The sequence below is a fragment of the Heterocephalus glaber genome, unplaced genomic scaffold, assembly GCF_053883595.1.
Source record: "Heterocephalus glaber isolate CG9 unplaced genomic scaffold, H.glaber_assembly_v1.0 deba00001461, whole genome shotgun sequence".
Lineage (NCBI taxonomy): Eukaryota > Metazoa > Chordata > Mammalia > Rodentia > Bathyergidae > Heterocephalus > Heterocephalus glaber.
Genome location: NW_028258308.1, coordinates 34,191,672 through 34,209,709, shown reverse-complemented (window position 1 = coordinate 34,209,709; position 18,038 = coordinate 34,191,672). Strand labels below are relative to the sequence as shown.

At 39.5% G+C, this 18,038-nt stretch overlaps 1 protein-coding gene across 2 annotated transcripts in view; it reads right to left on the bottom strand.

Annotated features, from left to right (window-relative positions):
- Positions 1-18,038, bottom strand: part of Nrg1 (neuregulin 1) — a 319,600-nt gene that overhangs the window by 211,601 nt on the left and 89,961 nt on the right. The window contains exon 1 of one of the 2 annotated variants that reach the window (XM_004855408.4): positions 6,715-6,964. The exons of the other annotated variant lie outside the window; for it this stretch is intronic. Coding sequence (XP_004855465.1) covers positions 6,715-6,814 — 100 coding nt within the window. The 5' untranslated portion in view covers positions 6,815-6,964. Of the gene's footprint in view, positions 1-6,714; positions 6,965-18,038 lie in introns of those variants that run through there. 2 annotated transcript variants of the gene reach the window in all.

Here is an 18,038-nt window from a genome sequence, read left to right as displayed (position 1 = left end):
TTTGTCACTACTATATTATTTAAGGTAACACATAAAGCATAAGATCAAATTATTAAAGTCCAAATATTAGAATAAACTCTATAACACTGACAATATTCAGCCATGTATGACATATAAAACTGACAACTGCATATGGTTTAACTTAATAAGTTAAATTAATAAGTTAATAAGTTAAATTCCCTGATTACATCATTGAAACTAAAACTCAACAGCTGGGGACAGAGGGGACAGCTGCCTGCCCAATGAAGCTGTGAAATGAAGGCTTTGGGACACTGTGGCAGAATAAAGGCTGTTTTCGTCAATAATACCTTTCCTGGAGCAACAAAAACAAAGTGAGCAATACTGCCCTTTAAAAAGAAGGAGAGTAATATAATGGGAGTAGCTCATGACCAGCATGACAAGTGCAATGCGGACTAAATGATGAGAAGAAAACCCAAATGTCAGGGCTCACGTGACAGACAGTACTACAATATTAGCCCAAGATCCAAATGAATTAGTTATTCAAACCTCTCTTCAAAAATGTCTAACTCAAAAAAGGGCTCCTAAATATTGCAGCCAGGGGTTCAGGAAATAGAGACGTGCAGAAATGAAAACTCATTGATAAAGACCTTTAAACCAGTTTTAATGCTCTCACATATAAATTTCCAGTGCCTATGACTAGGTCTCTTTGTGACCACCATTTGCATTTGTTGGATGGGAGGTGACTGGAAAATCTTTACAGATGCTTAGTTCTCTTAGAAAAAGATGCTAGTAAAAATTACTCTGACGGATGTCCCCATGGAAGCCATAGCTACAGCTACAGCATCACCATTGAATGATGTGTCAGAATATGCTGATTCAGGATTCCTAACAAATTTGAGCTAGTTTATCTGGAAAACAAACTGCATTTAAAGCAGCTAACTTTGATGAAATCAAGATGTATTACTTCCAATGGATCGCCTAGAATATCAAAGGAATTTTTAAAAAAATAAAATAAAGAAGTCAGTTGGTCTTTGGGGAATAGCAGTGTGATGCTCTTGGAGCACCCTCTGGAGGCCAGAGAAAGGTGACACCTTAAGAGGAAGAACAAGACATTTCTGATCCTCTCTGACCCGACCCCAGGTGAAACTACAGACCTCACATGAGATGGACTGAAAAATGCACTTACCACTTGCAATCAAAGGGTAAAGAAATACATATAATTGATAGTATAAAATGAAAAAGAAATCCAATGTGTAATAACATTCTCGATTTTGTTGCCTAATTTTTTTAAAGCACTAATCAGCATGTTTGATGCCTACACACTGAACTCTTCTGGGAATTTACTGCAGAGGTATTTTTTAATACTGAGAGAGAGGGGAAGGTAAACTTATAGTATTTTTACTAAGAAAATGTAATTTGGTAAAATATAATTTTACATACAATATTATTATTTCTTGTCAAATTTTTAAAGGTAGCCAGAGAATAAATTAAGCTGTTTCCTTTTTTTTTTTTTTCTAACACCTCACTTCTAAAGCGACAAACACTGACATCTATTGGTATTTTGGTAGCTTAATTTTTTTCTTTTTTTGTCTATTAAAACTCATGCAAGAACACACTCTAATGCAGACATGAAAAAAAACAGGATGAATCAAAAAATATCTTTTCCTATGGGAAACTTTTATTTTAAGGATCTTAACAGCATGTGTAATAGGCACATATTTTCCCTGTAGTTGAAATAAGCCCATTTTAACCTAATAATATCTGATGGGGGGGGGGTGTTTTTTCTATTGACTAAGAATAGAATTCCAGAGTTAGCCATCAGAAGTGTACTTATTTGCATCTGTGAGCAAATAAAATGATTTACCCAAAATACTGACAAATGTTTGTTTTCTTCCATCATGACAACACACTAAACTATCGCATTATTAAAGTTAAATTTAACTTGTTATTTTGAGAAAACTCGACAGTGATTGTTTAAGAATCCACTAGAATCCCAGAACTTTAAAACTATCCACTACAATATAACCATTGTAATGGGTAGAGTTAGAGAGAAACAGGGATTCATTAGATTCCTTTTATTGTTGTTTATATTTAGAAACAACTGTACTCAATTTTATGAAAGTCACTGGCAACATACTGTTAGTCCTGATAAAAAGATAACAAAGGGCATGTTGATGCACACTTTGTTTTTTAATTGCTGCAATTTATACAAGTCCCAAAAGAGATTTTACAATAAAAGGTTTAAATATCAACTCTTAAGAGTTGCCAAAAAAGGAATTGTCTTTAAAATCTCAGTTTGAAACCTTTTTCTGCCAGAGATAAAATTATGTTGCACCTCACTCTACTTTCAGTATTTAGACTGTGTTCAACACTGTTTTCATAATACACACATGCAGTTTGACACACTTATCCATTTTCCTCTGTCTTTACAGGTAGTACATATTAATATTTATATCCACTCTAATCTAAAGTTAGCCTTGGATTTTTTTTTACCATAAAAGGTAAATTTTGAAAATTGTATCAAATATCTTTGCAAACAGACAGACAACTCATCTTTAAAGTAATTTTACAAAGGGACTTCATATTTACTGGCCACTTGCTACATGTTGGGCAATGTCTGGTGTATTTTCTCCTGGTTATCTTGTTTACATCTCACAAAGTACCCAAGATAAAAGAATCCTATTATTATCCCCATTTTACAAAAAAGGAAATTTAGGCACAGAAAAATTAAGTCTTTCCCATGACTATACAGCTAAGAAGTAGTTAAATGAGGATTAAACCTAGGCAATGTGGCTGGACAGCTAAGAAAAAGGACTAACATTTAGGCACTTTGATATTTTCTAAACATCAAGTGATAAAATATACAATGTATGTGTTATATCTTATACAAGATAAGAATCCAATAAATAGTAGCTTCTTTACCAATAAATAGAAGTGTCCATTATAGTACCTGGCACATAGTAAAGGTATTTATTGTTCATGTGTCAGTCTAATATTTTCTCATTTTATACTGTAGACAGTATTTTCCCCATTCTTTCAAATATTATTTTGTATTTATAAAAATAATATCTAAGCTGGGCTGGGGATTTAGCTCAGTGGTTCTGGCGCCTGCCTCACAAGCACAAGGTCCTGAGTTCAATCCCCAGTAGCCCCCCCCAAAAAAAGTATCTAAGCTCCTCTCTTTCTGCTGTTTTAGTTCTTCAAAATAAGCCCTATTCTGTAAATAATCTTTGATTTTTTGATAATTATGTAAAGTAAGCAGTTACAAGTAACCAGTTTGAAACTGATCGCTGGACATTCTTTCCCTTCTGTAAACACAGGCTGCCCCTCTTGGTGACAGGGCACTTTATATCCAAGAATGTTTACGAGCACTTCAGCCTGCAGAGCCACTTAGCCAAGAAAACAGGTGGGTGATGTCATGGGGAGCACACGTCAACAGCTACAGATTTGGGACACGAAGTTTCCCAATTTTTCCACCACCTGAACTCACAAATAACCCTTCTGCCAGGCATGAGGTGACACACAATAGTTTGAGAACAGAACTAGGCAAGATAATGAATTTTTTCCAGGTCAGTTAAGGGAAAAAAAAATCCTTACAGAGTGAGAAAAATGTATCAATAAACAGAGAATCATAAAGGGAGCTTAGAGTCAAATAACAATTGGCCAAAAAAAAGAATACTAGTTTTGTAATTTGTGCTTCAAAAGAAAAGTTTGTGGAGCGGCTGGAATCAACATGAGGAGACAGGACCTCAGAGGTCCTGGGTACAGGAGGCCCTTGGCACACCCATCTGTGATACAAAGCCCAGGATTATGCTGAGCTTGCTTATTTTGAAGAGAAAGGAGTAATCAATGACTCTAAGGGCTTGGGACCTATTAGAGCCATTATTATGGAATAGATAATTCTGGTGAACATCTGCAGCCCCAATAGCGTGCAATTCAATATTCAGTTAATTGTGTAAAAATGCAGATGCTGTGAAACATAGCCATGTATGTATCATGTATCAGCCACACATGTCACATGAAAGTTAAAGAAGCTTTCTCCCCCTGAAAATTTCACTCCTACAGATGTGTTTATGCTTATGCATATAGTACAGTACCCAGCGGGGCTGAGCAGCTGAGTTCCCTCCCAGTTATATCTCCCCTGACTGTTGTGAAGCAATGTCTTAACGGGCAAAGAGAGGCTTGGCTATTGCACATTGGTCCTCAAGGACATACAGCTTCAGTGGCTGTTTTAAGGGAAGGGGCGAAGGGCTCTAACGCAGGAGTGATTCAAAGAGATAGTTGTCCTCCTAAATCCTAATGTGGGCTGACATGGCAAGTGACCCTGTAGTTATGGCATCCAGAGATCATTACTTTGAGGATGCCTGAGACATACAAAGTGCAAAAAAGATCAAGGAAGAATGCAGGTTTTCACCCAAACTATTATGGCCATTAGTTATTTATTGTCCTAGGAGAAGAGAAAAATACACTGGCACTTTACCATCATTAAGGAAAATGACAAGGAAGGAGAGAAAGCTTATTTCCAAAGAAAGTATTTAATGTCATGTGCTTAAAGCTGGTTTCAAATTGACCATTATTTTCAAATCAAATGAAGAATAAATATTTTTAGCTAGTCTAACAAGTGCAAGGTGCCCTGGACAGGATAAAAAGTATCCTGCCCCAAATTATAATTACATGATGGAAAGGAGAGACAAATATACTAAAAACTAACCTATAGACAAGTTCATGCCAATTTTTCTGGGAAGATAACTGAGCAACTGTCACTTGACATCAATACACCTAGTTCAGAGGGAATCTCAGCTGTGGGTTTGGAAAACAGAATGAGAGTAAAGAATGAAGTTCTAGAACCTTTTTGTCAAGAGAACATCAGGTAATCCACAAGACAGCTGCCCATCTAGTAGATAAGATCTTCTGGGCACAGTGGTGCCTGCTACTTGTAACGCTAAATTTGTAATCCACAGAATCATCAGCTTGTCTGAAGTGTCTGCTATGGTATTATTGCTATGACCCCCTGATGAAATGCAAACTTGTTAACTTAAAGGGATGCTACTTTAGACCATGGCACCCTCGATTCATTAGACCACCTAAGACAACCACAGAAACTTTGAAAGGCAATGGATGAGCAGACAGAAAAGCACTGCAAATAGTGGTGAGGAACCCCAAAATTATTTCTTACAATTTTACAATTTTGGGTGGATCTAAGATCTTTCTAGTTTATGATGATGGTCTTAGAAAGGGCACTAAAGAGAGTCATTAATGTAACTGTATTGTACACCTAAAATGTACCAATAAACTTAATGGAAAAACAAAAGAGATTGCTAATCCAGCTCCCCATTTCATACTTTAGTAAAGAAAATGCTATATTGTATCTATAAAATACAGGGTAACAATAAAGAAAATATCAACCCACCCTCATAAGAGCTAATGGACAGTAATTAAGGTGAATCTGATCCCCAGTATTTATTTAAAATAAACACAAAAAATGGTCACTTGCTAAACAATTACTCTCTGTTCAATTTGTTTTGCTCAAAACCCTGCTTGAAGTTCTGCCAATAAACCAGATTCTGAAATGCTATCAGTGATTCAATGAGACCAAACAAATTTGGGGTTTTTTTCTTCCTGCAAGAAACAAATACTTCTGCTTATCTTGTTTAGCTGCAGTCTTACCAAGTGCTGTTGAGTTAATTCTTCAGAAGTACTTCTAAAGTATGTGCTGGGGGTATGTTCTGAGTGATTTAAAGTGTCCAGATCCAGTAACAATTGGGAATTGCAGAAGCAGGAGGATTAAAGCTCGAATCCCCCCTCCCTCCCCTTCTAAGCATCTACTTCACTCAATCACACATAAACAAGTATTATTTTGAAAGTCTCTTCTGTCCACGGCAACTTCTAAGGAAATAGAGTTCTTGGGGCTAAGGTAACACTATCATTCATATTATTTTCTGATGATAAAATAAAATATCCCCCTCCCAGAGAGTTCCCATTTCAGTCCCTATATGTGCGGTAAACAACTGAGTTAAAAATTTCAGGTAAATCGTTGCTACCTGATACTCGGGAATGTAAATTAACCACACTTATTAAGGAGGCTCTAAGAAATGGAACAGCTTAGGCAAAAGTCCGTAGAACTTATGTGGAGCTGCTCTGATTCCTGGCACTGAGCTGGGTTTTATCCACTTCGCTGACCTTTAGGAATCCCTCTCTGCCGCTCCGAATTTCCATATCGCAGGACTCAATCAGGGCGAACCTACACACATGGCGATTCTACGTCCTTCCCCTCTGCCCAAAACAGAGATGCGCAACGGTCCCTGGTCCCTTTTCCTACCACCCTCCTTTCAGCCAGACGCGCGGGGGAACCAGGCTCTGCGTCCGGACGGCCGGTGCCAGTTCCCGCGCTGCTCGCTAGAGGGCAGCCGGGGCCCGCGCAAAGTCTGCGCGCCGGGGCACCGTGCACCCAGCCTGGGCTCCGGCTCCCAATCCCACTCCCACTCCAGGGTTGGGCTCACCCGCTCGGGCGCCGGTGTTGAGTAGAGCCCCGAGCGCCGAGCTCCCCGATCCTGAAGGGAAAGGCGGGGGCTTCCACCCGTCCCTGCGCGCAGGGCTTGAGCACCCAGGTGAAGGCGGCCCCAGCAGGGGGAGCAGCGCCCGGCTCCGCGGACGCCGCGGGGCAGGGCCGAGCATCCGGGCAAGGGGCGTGGGGTGCGGGCAACGGCACCGGGAGGAGGCGGATCGCGGGGCCCGGCCGCGCCGCGCACTCACCTGGTCTCGAGTCGCCCTCCGCAGGCTCGGGTTTCTTGCCCGCGCCTCGGTCCTTCTTCTTGCCCCTTCCCTTGCCTCTGCCTTCTTTGCGCTCGGACATCTCGCCGGAGAAGTGAGCGCTCTGCGTGGACGGCTCCCGGCGAAGGCGACGCGCGCCAAGTTTGGTCCAAGGGTTTGGGAAAAGTTTGTTCCCGGGGGCAGCGGGCTGTGACGCTCGCGCCAGCGGGGACGTCCCTGTCGCGGGCCGAGAGCAGCGAGACGCAGCGTGCGTTCCCGAACACCTGGAACCGGCGGGAGCTCCGCCGGGAGGTCGCGCTGGTCCCGTCGCTGCCGGCTCCGGTCGGGGCCTCTGTCCGGCGCCCTCGCAGCCCGAGGAGGGAGAGGCGACCGCCGTCCCGTGCGCACTCTTCGCGCCGCTCCTGCCCAGCGCGAGCCCGCGGTCCCGACAAGTTTGGGGGAACTCCTCGCCGGCTATTTCAATTGCCCCGCAGCCGCCCACCTCCCCCCGCAAGTTGGACGCTGGCGCCTCCTTCTCGCCCTCCCCTCGCCTCGCCCCCTCCCTCTCCCACCACACCCCCACCCCGAGGCGCAGACACGCCACCGGGAGGAGCCTGGGCTCGCGCTCCCGGCCAGGCTGCCGGGAACCCCCGACAGGGGTCGCTGGGCGCTGCGTTCGGCGGCCCAGGGAGGTCCCCAGGAGGGACCCGGCGACGGCTCTCGCTCCTCGCTCTCCCCCTCAGGCCGGCGGCGCCCGTAGAGCTGGTCTCATCCCTCCGGAGTGGAGAGGTTGGAGAAAAAAGTTTGCAGTTCTGACACCTGCCCTCTAAAGGAAGGCTCCATAGCCTGGAGAGCTCAGGAAGGGGAAGAACGAGGGTTGTTTTTCTAGAAAAGCTCAGAGTTCATTCCTTCTTCCCTTTAGGAAACTGCTCCTCCCCCAGCCGCACGTTGGGCAAAGGTAAACTCGGCAGGAGGGAGTTTAGGGTCAGCCAGTTCCAGCTCCCGGAGCCTCACCCTGGAGATGGATCCGCGCCCGGCCCACGTCGTCACATTCACGTGCTTAATAACGCCTGTTAGAATTCGCATCTGCAGATTGTCTTTAAAAATAACCTGGCCTCTCTGAAGGGACTATCACGAACTACCTCTTATTACAACTTCATACTCAAAGGAACCGACAAGCCACGGTTCAAAGCGCGATCGACAGTAACTGAACAGCCGGAAATCAGGCCCGCTGAGTGGGAGAGGGAGGGCGAGGCAGGATGAAGGTACAGTCCCGGAGAGCCTTAATTCACTACTGCTGGAGTGCTCGGATTCAAACTGACCTGGAGACTACGCGTGAAACACACTCTCCTTCCCTTGTCTCTCCCTCTGCTGGAGAATTCTAAAGACAGTGAGCTCGAGCAAGCACTGGTACCCTGCTGCAAAGGACAAACGTGAAAGGCCAGAGAAATCCACAGCACGCAATGACCTAAAGTGGTCACCGGTAAAGAAAACAGTCTGATCTGTACACCGGAGCCTCGGCTAACTGGTTTGCTCTGGTCGGGAAGCGGTGTGCGCGAACGAGCCGCATTCAACTTCTCCGCTTGCAAAGTGCCTTGCTCTGCTTTCCGTGCTCTGGGGTTAATACTGACTAAACCACTACCTCAGCCTTGTTTGCTTTCTCTAATTGCCACAATTTAAATACAGGTACAATCAGGGCGTGAGAGCCGCCTCCCTGATATATATATGTGAGAAGGGCAAGGCGGGGGTGCAAACATGTACGTTTTAAAATTGTTCTAAAATAAAAGTAATTTTATTCTAGTTTAATTTGAATTGGAATAAATCTCAAGACTCTGTTGGATAGGTTTATTTATTAAAAGTTACCATAAGCAATACTGCTATCTTTACATTTTAAAAGTTTGATGGCCACGTGTCTTCCGACAGCTTTCCAACAAAGACCAAATAGAAATTTCACTGTGCCATAAGACAGTGACCCTGGAGAGAAGATTATGCATGTATGTCCACAGCACTGTAATACTGCACAGGGTGGAATGTGCGTGGTCGCTGAAGGTTGGCTGAAATAACTCCGCTTTCCCAGGAGGGGCCACTGCTCTGCAAGCGAGGGACAGAAGAACTCAGAAAACGGAAGTCCTCTCAAGGGTGTAATTCGTCCTCCCTGCGCGTTATCAAACAGCATTACTTTCGAGTTCACGGACTCAAAGCAAAAAAGGTATTTTGAGATGTAAAACAAATGAAGATCTTCCCAAGTAAAAGTAAAATCCAAGCCTATGAAAATAACAATGCACTCACTTTTGTTTTGGGACTAGATGACCTCTCGAAACAGCTTATTAATGAATAGTAATTTTTCACATGAGGATATTGGAAAAGCCTCCAATTTTGTGATAACTTTCTCTTTCACTGAGCCTATAGAAGTAGCAAACAATCATTAAAAAATAAGAGGAAAAAAAACACAAAGAAAGCAGACTGATATTCCAGGACCTTTAAAATAAAACATGGGCAGCAGCATTCCTATGGAAATTTTAGGACTGCGAAATGAGTAAATATAAAAGAAAGTGAGCATAAATTAGCGTTTAATAATTATTTTCCTTAGGTTGATGTAACAGAGGGAAGAAGGAGAGGAAAGCACTGCAATGAGATGGGTTAAAAGAACTTTAGGGAAAGATGGTGAAGCTGCAGTGAATGTAAGGCTGCTGCCTGTAACCTGTTCAGATCGAGTCTCTATGTCAATTGCAGGTCAATTGTCAGGAAATTCAGGCCAAAGACCCCAGTTTTGTTCTAGTAATACATCGTTGAAATATTTTTATTCTTTATGTTAATTCATTTTATTTTTCAAGGGGTTACTTTATTACATTACTTACAGCCAGCAAAAAGATTAACCAAATAAAAATCCATTTCTTCAATAGTTAAAACATTTATGAGATTTATCAAGAGCTTGAAATTATCCTTAAATTATTCATCTCTGTGGTCAGTAAGTGGCAAATGAATATCTTTGGCCTTTTTTAAAAACCTTGCAACTGACCATAACAAGAGACAGAGGAAGGAAGATTTTTGCTTTTAAAAAATGTAAGATGGGAATATCAATTGTATAATGTAGAAATGATGTATCTTCATGGTTTAATGTTATGAATTTGTTGTGTATTGTTCAGATCTTCAGAACACATCATATAGGGTATGTCAGCTCCCAGGTAATATGTCAACCTGTCAACCTGTCAACATATGTAAACTAAAAAAAAAAAGAAAAGAGCGGAGAATTATAAATAAGCACCTTGAAAAATAAAGGCAAAACCTAGATCTTATGTAAAATGACAGCTTAAAAGAAGTGCAATCATGTATCATTACAGTTTTTCTTTTGTAGGCTCAACTTTGAGAAGCACTCTTAGAATCTACACAGCTCGTTGACTATACTCTTAAGTAATTCCTTTTTGGGAAAGATGCCAAGAAAATTTTTTAAATGAGGAAAATTAAATAAAAGAAGACTTAACGTGAGAATAGATTGCATTTTTGCCAAATATCCATTTTGACAGTAATGAGAATTTAATTTAGAATTCTCCAAATAGTTACTTTTAACTTTTTAAAAAAAGTAACAAGATAGTTTAAACAAAGATTACATTTTTTTAAAGTTTTGTGACAAATTTGACACTAATGAAGATTCATAAATGTAAAAAAAAAACCTCACCAGTCAACTCCAAAACAATCCCTAAATACATATGATTCATTCATTCAACAAACATTTATGGAACTTGATGCTTCCCAGTAGAGAGATAAAAATAAAATATTATCCCATGTTTACATGAAGCTAAAATATTCTAAGAAAGACATAAAACAAGTTATTGTACTACAATATGAAAGCAAGCTAGATAGGTTATCTGGAGTCTAGAACTTATAAAATAGAAAGGACCTTTTTAAAGGATAACAGTATAGAACTGGAAATATAAATTTACACTGGGGGTGTAGCTCAATATTAGAACAGCTACTTAGCATGTACAAGGCCCTGGGTTCAATTCCCAGCTCCAAAACAAAACAAAACCAAAAAAAATACATATTTAGGTACGGCAACATAAAAAGGACCCTTTCAGGTGAGAGTCCTTGGAGATCCGTTAGCCTTATATTTTACTTCCACTGATCTCAAGTATATCTTTCTTATCTGCAATAACTATAATCATGGCACATGACAATTCTATAGTACCTTAGAGAGTAGATAATTTTATTACTCTAAATAGGAGACAGTAAGAAACAAAAGGAATCCAAATCAAAAGAAATAAATCCGCATCAGTAAGGACTACTGTGAGGGAGGAAAATGACATGAAAGCCAATGTAATATAATTCACGGATTAGTGATTGTTCTGTATGTTTACGAAGACTCCTGGGATCAACATGCAAGATGAGTTTGTTAAAGTGTTTTGGGGCAGTAAGATGGCTTTGGCAAGGCTAGGAATGGTTTACTCTGTTACATTTGGCTCATACTTAATAGAACAACTAAGTAATCACATTCTGTCTGCTGTGAACTTGTATAACAGACCTGTTTAGAATCCAGAGAAAAAGTCTGAAAAGGTAATGTTCTAACCACATTAAAATGAAATATCTTTGTGTTTTTCTTTTTGTGTGGTTTAAAAATTCACTACACCCCAATGACTATTATTAATTTGCCATTATTAATGATAAGATTACTCCTGATTGATAATATGGATTAAATGTAGATAATACAACGATTATGAGTGCCTCTAATATCTAATTTCCTTTGTAATAAGATAAATATATGATTTAATTAATTTTCAAGACTTTAATTTCTTATAAGAGCACCATTATTCTTTCTGACCTCCACACTAATCTTTATCCTTCCCAACCCCCTTGCAACACAACATTAATTTAAATGTGTACATAATGCAAATATCTCAATTTATATATGCATACAAATGTATATACATAAATACACATAGGCATTCATTTATGTACACATCTAGTTGTACAATACATATATTGTATAGTTATAGTTACTTTTTTTCACTCTTTTGGAAATGAGAAACGTATTTGACTATGACCATATACAAAGCAGAGACTATATGTCCTTTTATCCACTTTTTCATATTGCTACCGATAGAATTCCTAGCACTGTATTTTGTACCTGATCAACACTAAATATATTTGCATAGAATGAATTTGAATAGATTAAAATAAATATTAAAACCTGGTTCTGGTATTACCATTTTCTCATCAACTACTAACGGTCTGACAATCATTTTGATGCCTTCTTTTCTACAGCAAGCCATCTCCAAATCCTATCATTTTGGATTCAGCCTCCCTTTCTTCTTCTTCATTAACTGATACCAAAATCCAAGTCTTCATTCTTTCTTTGGTATGACTATAGTAAAGCTTTCTACCAGGATGCTTATTTTCCAGCAATTATTTTGCCACACAGAGCAGTCAGAGGAGTCTTTTTGAAATGGAAATAAAATTCAATCACTCTACTTCCCTGAACTATATCTAGTCCCCATACTGAGTGTGGTGGATTAACTAATGGTCAATTAGTTGACTATCAGTTGAAGTGCTCAGCTGAACTGCATCAGGTGGTTCTGGGCATAGAAGACCCACCTGAGGATTGTTGCCAGTGGCATAAAAACAGAACTGGAGGGGAAGACCTTTTGCTGTTGATTTTCTTGGAGAAGATTGCTGAAGGCTGGTTTTCCTGCAGGGAACCTGGCTGTTCTCCTTTTCTCGTCATCACAGGAGCTCAGGTTCTTGCTATTGCTATTAATGGATGATGTTCTGGGGTCAGGGGAGCTCTGGTCTTCATTTTGATGGTTGCTTCCTGACTCTAGTGCAGATCTCTCAGCGTGGTGGCACAAATCCTTCACCTAGCTGCATTGCCATAGGCTCTAGGTTTCTGACTGACCTCATGGAGGACGTTGCCTTAGGCTCTAGGCCTTTGGTTGGATTTGGGGAGGACATTGTCTCGGGATCCAGGCCCTCAGCTGGATTCTTTGGGTCTCTAGTGTGTGGACAAATGTCTTGCACTCCTCTGGATTTGACTTTTGGGTGAATATTATATAATAATCCTATAAGTTATGTGTCCTGTATTAAATCTTCTCCCTTAAAAATCCTGACTACAGCACTGAGCAAGACTGTGTTTCATGTACAACGGTCTTGTAACACCCCTCTACAGCTTGCTGTTTTTCCCAGCCTTGGTGCCTTTACACATGCTGCTTTCCAAGTGCACCCATAGCCATCACACTTTGCCAACTTCCATTAATCATTCAGGCCCCAACTGAATTGCATTTGCTTGTAAAGCTTTTCATTACCTTCAAAACTGTTTCAGCCCATCTTCTTTTTATCTCTCACCTCACTTTTGCATCCCCTTCATAACAGTTCTTCCAGTTTGTAACTATAATTATTTTTGTGATTATTTTGTACAATGACCTATTCCCAATGGGTATGAATCTGTTTAAAGGCAAAGACTATATCATATTCAGTCTTATGTATCTAGCACTGTACTGTACTGTCTCATCTTACCTAGTACCTACATTAGTTAGTGAATGAAGATCAATAGACTTGTATGTACATAAGACTGTAACACATACATGTGTATTATGTTTATTTCATCATATTTGGGGATGCTAATGATTATGATACCAGGCATGACATTTTAAGGTAACTTTAAAAAAGCCTTTTAAAGAACGAGTATGTATATAAAATAAAAATCTTGACTCCTCAGTCTAATCTCTTAATACTTTCTCTAAGAGGTAAAATGGTAACTTATAAAATGATGAAATTCCAAGGACAGCATTTTCTCCTAAGTTGTCTCTACCAGTTTCACCTGTAGATTACATTTTTTTTGTTTTATTTACTCCCATGGATTATGGGGAGCTGCCAGTCACCTGTAAAATAGCTAAGTCTCAAGAAAGGAATTCTCACAATGATAATAGATGAAAATCTGCACACACAACATTAACAGGGCCAAAAACCTCTACTTATCCTGGGCATCATGATATAAAAATAATCTTTTTAGTAAATTATTTTACACATCACAACCAGTGATAAGTTCCCATATAAGCAGAGAATCAAATTACAAGTTGTCCCCAGTAAACACTTTGGAACATTCATGGAGTTGGACTTCAGTTCCTCTAATATTGCACATAGTAAATGCAAAGGCATTTCTCCATACCTGGCGGAGGTTTGGCTCCTGTATTTACTGTATTTACAGTACAGTATTTGCTGTACAGCTGAGAGAGATGGGCTGCTTCAAAGGCCTTCAGGAATCAACCCACAAGAACTTCTCCAAGGCTGACTTTTCCTTTCAAAGGCATTGTCTTCATTATTGTGAAGAATATTTACCCCCATTAAATTTACAATGTTGCTAAAACATAAGCTAAATGTCATGAGCGATGAATTAGTATGTCAAATATTTAAACAGTGAAAGTAATTTATAGGTCTGATCTTGTTTTTCTCTATGCGCCATAGAGAGACCTGGTAGAAATCATTTCCAAAACAGATTTGAGTATTTAGGAGGTTGCTTCATAAACCCATAAGGACAAGAGGGCTACAGGTGAAGAAACGCTAACCCATGGTGATCTGTATCTGGCCCATGCATGTAATAATTTTACAATTATTATACCTTGCTCTGTCTACTTAATTCCTTCTACTTTCTTACTAAATCTTAATGAAAATTACCTTCTTTCTCTTGGTAGAGCCCAGTTCTTCAATACTGACTTGACTAGGGATTTTGAGTTTCAAACTGAGAACAAAAGGAGGTTCTCAGTGGAATGTTACAATCATTCCCCACCCCCAGATCCAGACCTAAAAGTCAACTTACTTTGCAGCAAGCCAAATTTCAACATGCTATATGTTAAAGAATTCATATATACATGTATATATCTTTCCAGCATCAATCATTTGGGAAAAGAATCTCACAAGTATTAACAATTCAAGAAGACAAAATATCTTTTAAAGATGATTTAGCAGAACAATTAGCTAACTTGACAGAAACCAAATGAACATCCAAAAAAAGTAACTGGTAACCAATCATGCAGAAGATTGCATTCTTATGGAAAATGTTAGTTTTTCTGCTTAATCATTAAGATTGGGTTTGCTCCAACTCTTTCCCATCAGTGCAAGATGGGGAACACCAGTTTAAATGGGAGAGTGCTGGTCTTGCTTAGGTGGGGACTTATCCACTAGGTAGAATTCTTTGGGGTTTGGAGAAATTCTGGAAGCAGTCCTGAGCCCTCATTAGTAAAATGACTGCCTAAGAATATGTTGGTGTAGTATTTGTGAGTGATCTTTCTTTGCTTTCAGAATGTACTGTTTTCTCTGAGATCCCGTGACACAGTTATACCACACTTCCAAAATTCTTTCAATCTAGCTAAAACTTGTTAAGATTGACCAAAACTAGTGTTGGTTGTATAAGGGAGAGGAGAAAGACACTTTTATGTAGGTGTCTTTTCTCTTACTTTGGGATGGCATGACCTCTTTTTAATTTTCTGTTGTTTTTCCAAAAGAGAATGACATAGAAATAATTGTCATAATTATGATTTCAATTATGTAACAAGTAGACCCCTGAGAGTTGGCAATGTGCTGGGATTTATCAGTGTATGTTTATTTTGGTTACTAAAGCTATAGTTTTACTCAAACATTCCATATAAAGAACTTACATGACTATATTTTTTAACTGATTTTTTTAAAATTTCCTTTTTCCTCTTCTGTCTTACCTAAGATACTTTTATTAAAATATTGCTGATTCTTCCCTTTCTTCCTTGTCCTTCTGCTATACCTGCACTGCCAATCTCTAATGCTGGGTAACCCTGATTAGCCATTTTCTCCATGAACATTATCTTGCTTCATTCTAACGAAGAATCCATAACAACAAAGTTCCTTTGCCCCTTCCTTTCCCTTCAGTACCACTCTCAGTCCTTTTTTTATTTATCAACTCAACAAATAACATCCTTTTCCTACTTACCACCAATTCAAATTGTCCTAGGAAATGTTTTGTTTCAGACCTTGTCATGCTGAGGGGATGCTGATACATAATCATCCTTAAACTTTTTCTTAAAACTCATAGTAAAGGGTGATAGCAAGACTTTCTTGGTACTTTTCTTTTTCTTTCTTCCATTCCTTCTTCCTCCTCCTCCTCCTCTTCCACCTCCTCCTCCTTCTTCTTCCTCTCTCTCTCTCTCTCTCTGAAACCCAGGGCCTGTTGCATGCTGAGCACACATTTTATCACTGAGCTACATCCACAGCTATCGTTTTTTCCTAAATCGATTCCACTTCCTTTCTTCTTTTCTTCTTTCCCTCCTTCCATCTTCTTTCTTCCTCTGGTTCCTTCACTACCTGTCCCTTAAATGCTGGCACATGTCCCAATATTTAAGACTATTTTCATTTTAATTACATGGTAATCCTATGAATATGTCATTTATTGTCACCACCTTAAATGTTGATAATACTAAATGTATATCTACAGCTCTAAATTTTGTCTGAATTCCAAGCCTCTGTTTCCAATTATCTCAAACTAAACATGTTCCAAATACAGTTGATTAATTCCTATCCTTCTTCCTCCCCCGAAACAGAAACGAGGTGGAACCCTTCATTTTTGGCTTTACATCCCCCCAACCCACATTTGGTGCCCCTAATTTCAGTGCCTTCACCTCTGAAGCAGCTTTATTTTCATCTCCTGTCTGCTTCTTCCATGATCTGGGTCCTTTTTGTCATTCTGTGACTGGATGTGTACATTCTCATTTTATTGCTTCAGTTTCAGTTCTCACACCCAGCAATTCTGCCTCCTGCAGAGTCTTCTGTAACACAGTTGTTATCTTGCCCTTCCTTACTCTGGCACCTCTATTGGATTCCAGATGTATAAAGTGGAAACTTCTCTGCAGAGGACAGGAAGGTCCTTCCCAATCTCACCAGAGCATCAGTACTCAGCCTCACTGTCTATTTCTCCCGTGCACTCCGCCCACCCTGGACTACACATATTCTCACCTGAATAACTTTAGCTGTGTTTTTCATCCTATCTAAAATTTCCTCCTCATTTTTTGCCTGGTAGACTTCTATTCTTTTTTTTTTTTGAGACTTAACTCAAAACCCAACTCTTCTATTTTTCCCTGATGTTGCCAAACAGAACCAAATGCTGCTGAATATGTTTTCCTTGTATGTATGTTCAGTTTGGCACCGGCATTATTATAATTAGTGTTTTCAAGGCTGTCTCTCTGTTATGTAGTAATTGCAAGAAATTCATCTCTATACATATCCAACATATGTATATTGTAATAACAGACTATAAATTATGTAAAGAATTCACAATTTATATTTAATTCAGCTTCAGAGTGGTTATGCAGCAGTGGCCAAATTAACTTTTTACTCTAACTCAAAGTATACATTCATGAAGTAAATACAGCTCTTCCAAGCTCTGCAGCTATAGGAGCTCTATCTTAATTGATTTAATTCAACTATAAGTTATGGTTTGCAGGGTTTCAGAACAAGGCTAGAGATATATCACCACATTTCATAGACTTAAATCTACTTTAGCCCCTTTCTATTCTGTGCCTTATTTTCTTATATTAAAAATGGCATAAATAATTAACATTTATTACTCATGAACCACCACAATTAGGTAATTGTAAAGCTCAAGAAATCTCTATTTATAAATTAAAAAGGGAATTTACTATGTGTAAACTTGGTCTTGATATCTGAAAAACTTAATTATAAGTCTGGAAGGGAGAAGTTAAGTGTCCCTTCATACAGTTAGTATTGCTTTAAATAGCCTCCCTTTCCAAGGGTGCCTGTTACCCCTAAATGTCCTGAGTCTCAGAAGGTCACTTTCTCTGCAGTGGGCCTAGAGGAAGCCTAACAAAAAAAAGTCTGTGCTAAGAGAAAGCAGCAGTGAATTGGACAAAGATTTAAATTCTTTACATCTGTTTCCTCATCGTAAGAGAAGAATTATGACATCCCTTCTATCAGATCACTATCGTGAGGCTCAGATAAGCCTGTGTAAGTAAAGTGTGCACCCCAGTCAGCACTGAGACAAAGGCAGTTCTTATGGCTGCCACTGTGTCCCTTCCAGTGACAGCTGCACCTGCTGCTGCACAGGTTGTCCCCAACATTTTTAAAGGCAAGCCAACTTAACAAAAAAATTTATACCAAAAGAATAGGTAATTTTTTAACCATTCAATAATTACTAAATAGATAACTGTGAGTGATCCCAGGCCACTGACATTTATTTGCATAAAGAGTAATAAAAACAATAAAAAGATCAACTTTTTATGGGTTTAAAGTTTTCACCAGAGAACTTGAATGTGTAGAACATGGTTGGCCATCTGTATCCACAGGCTCTGTGTCCA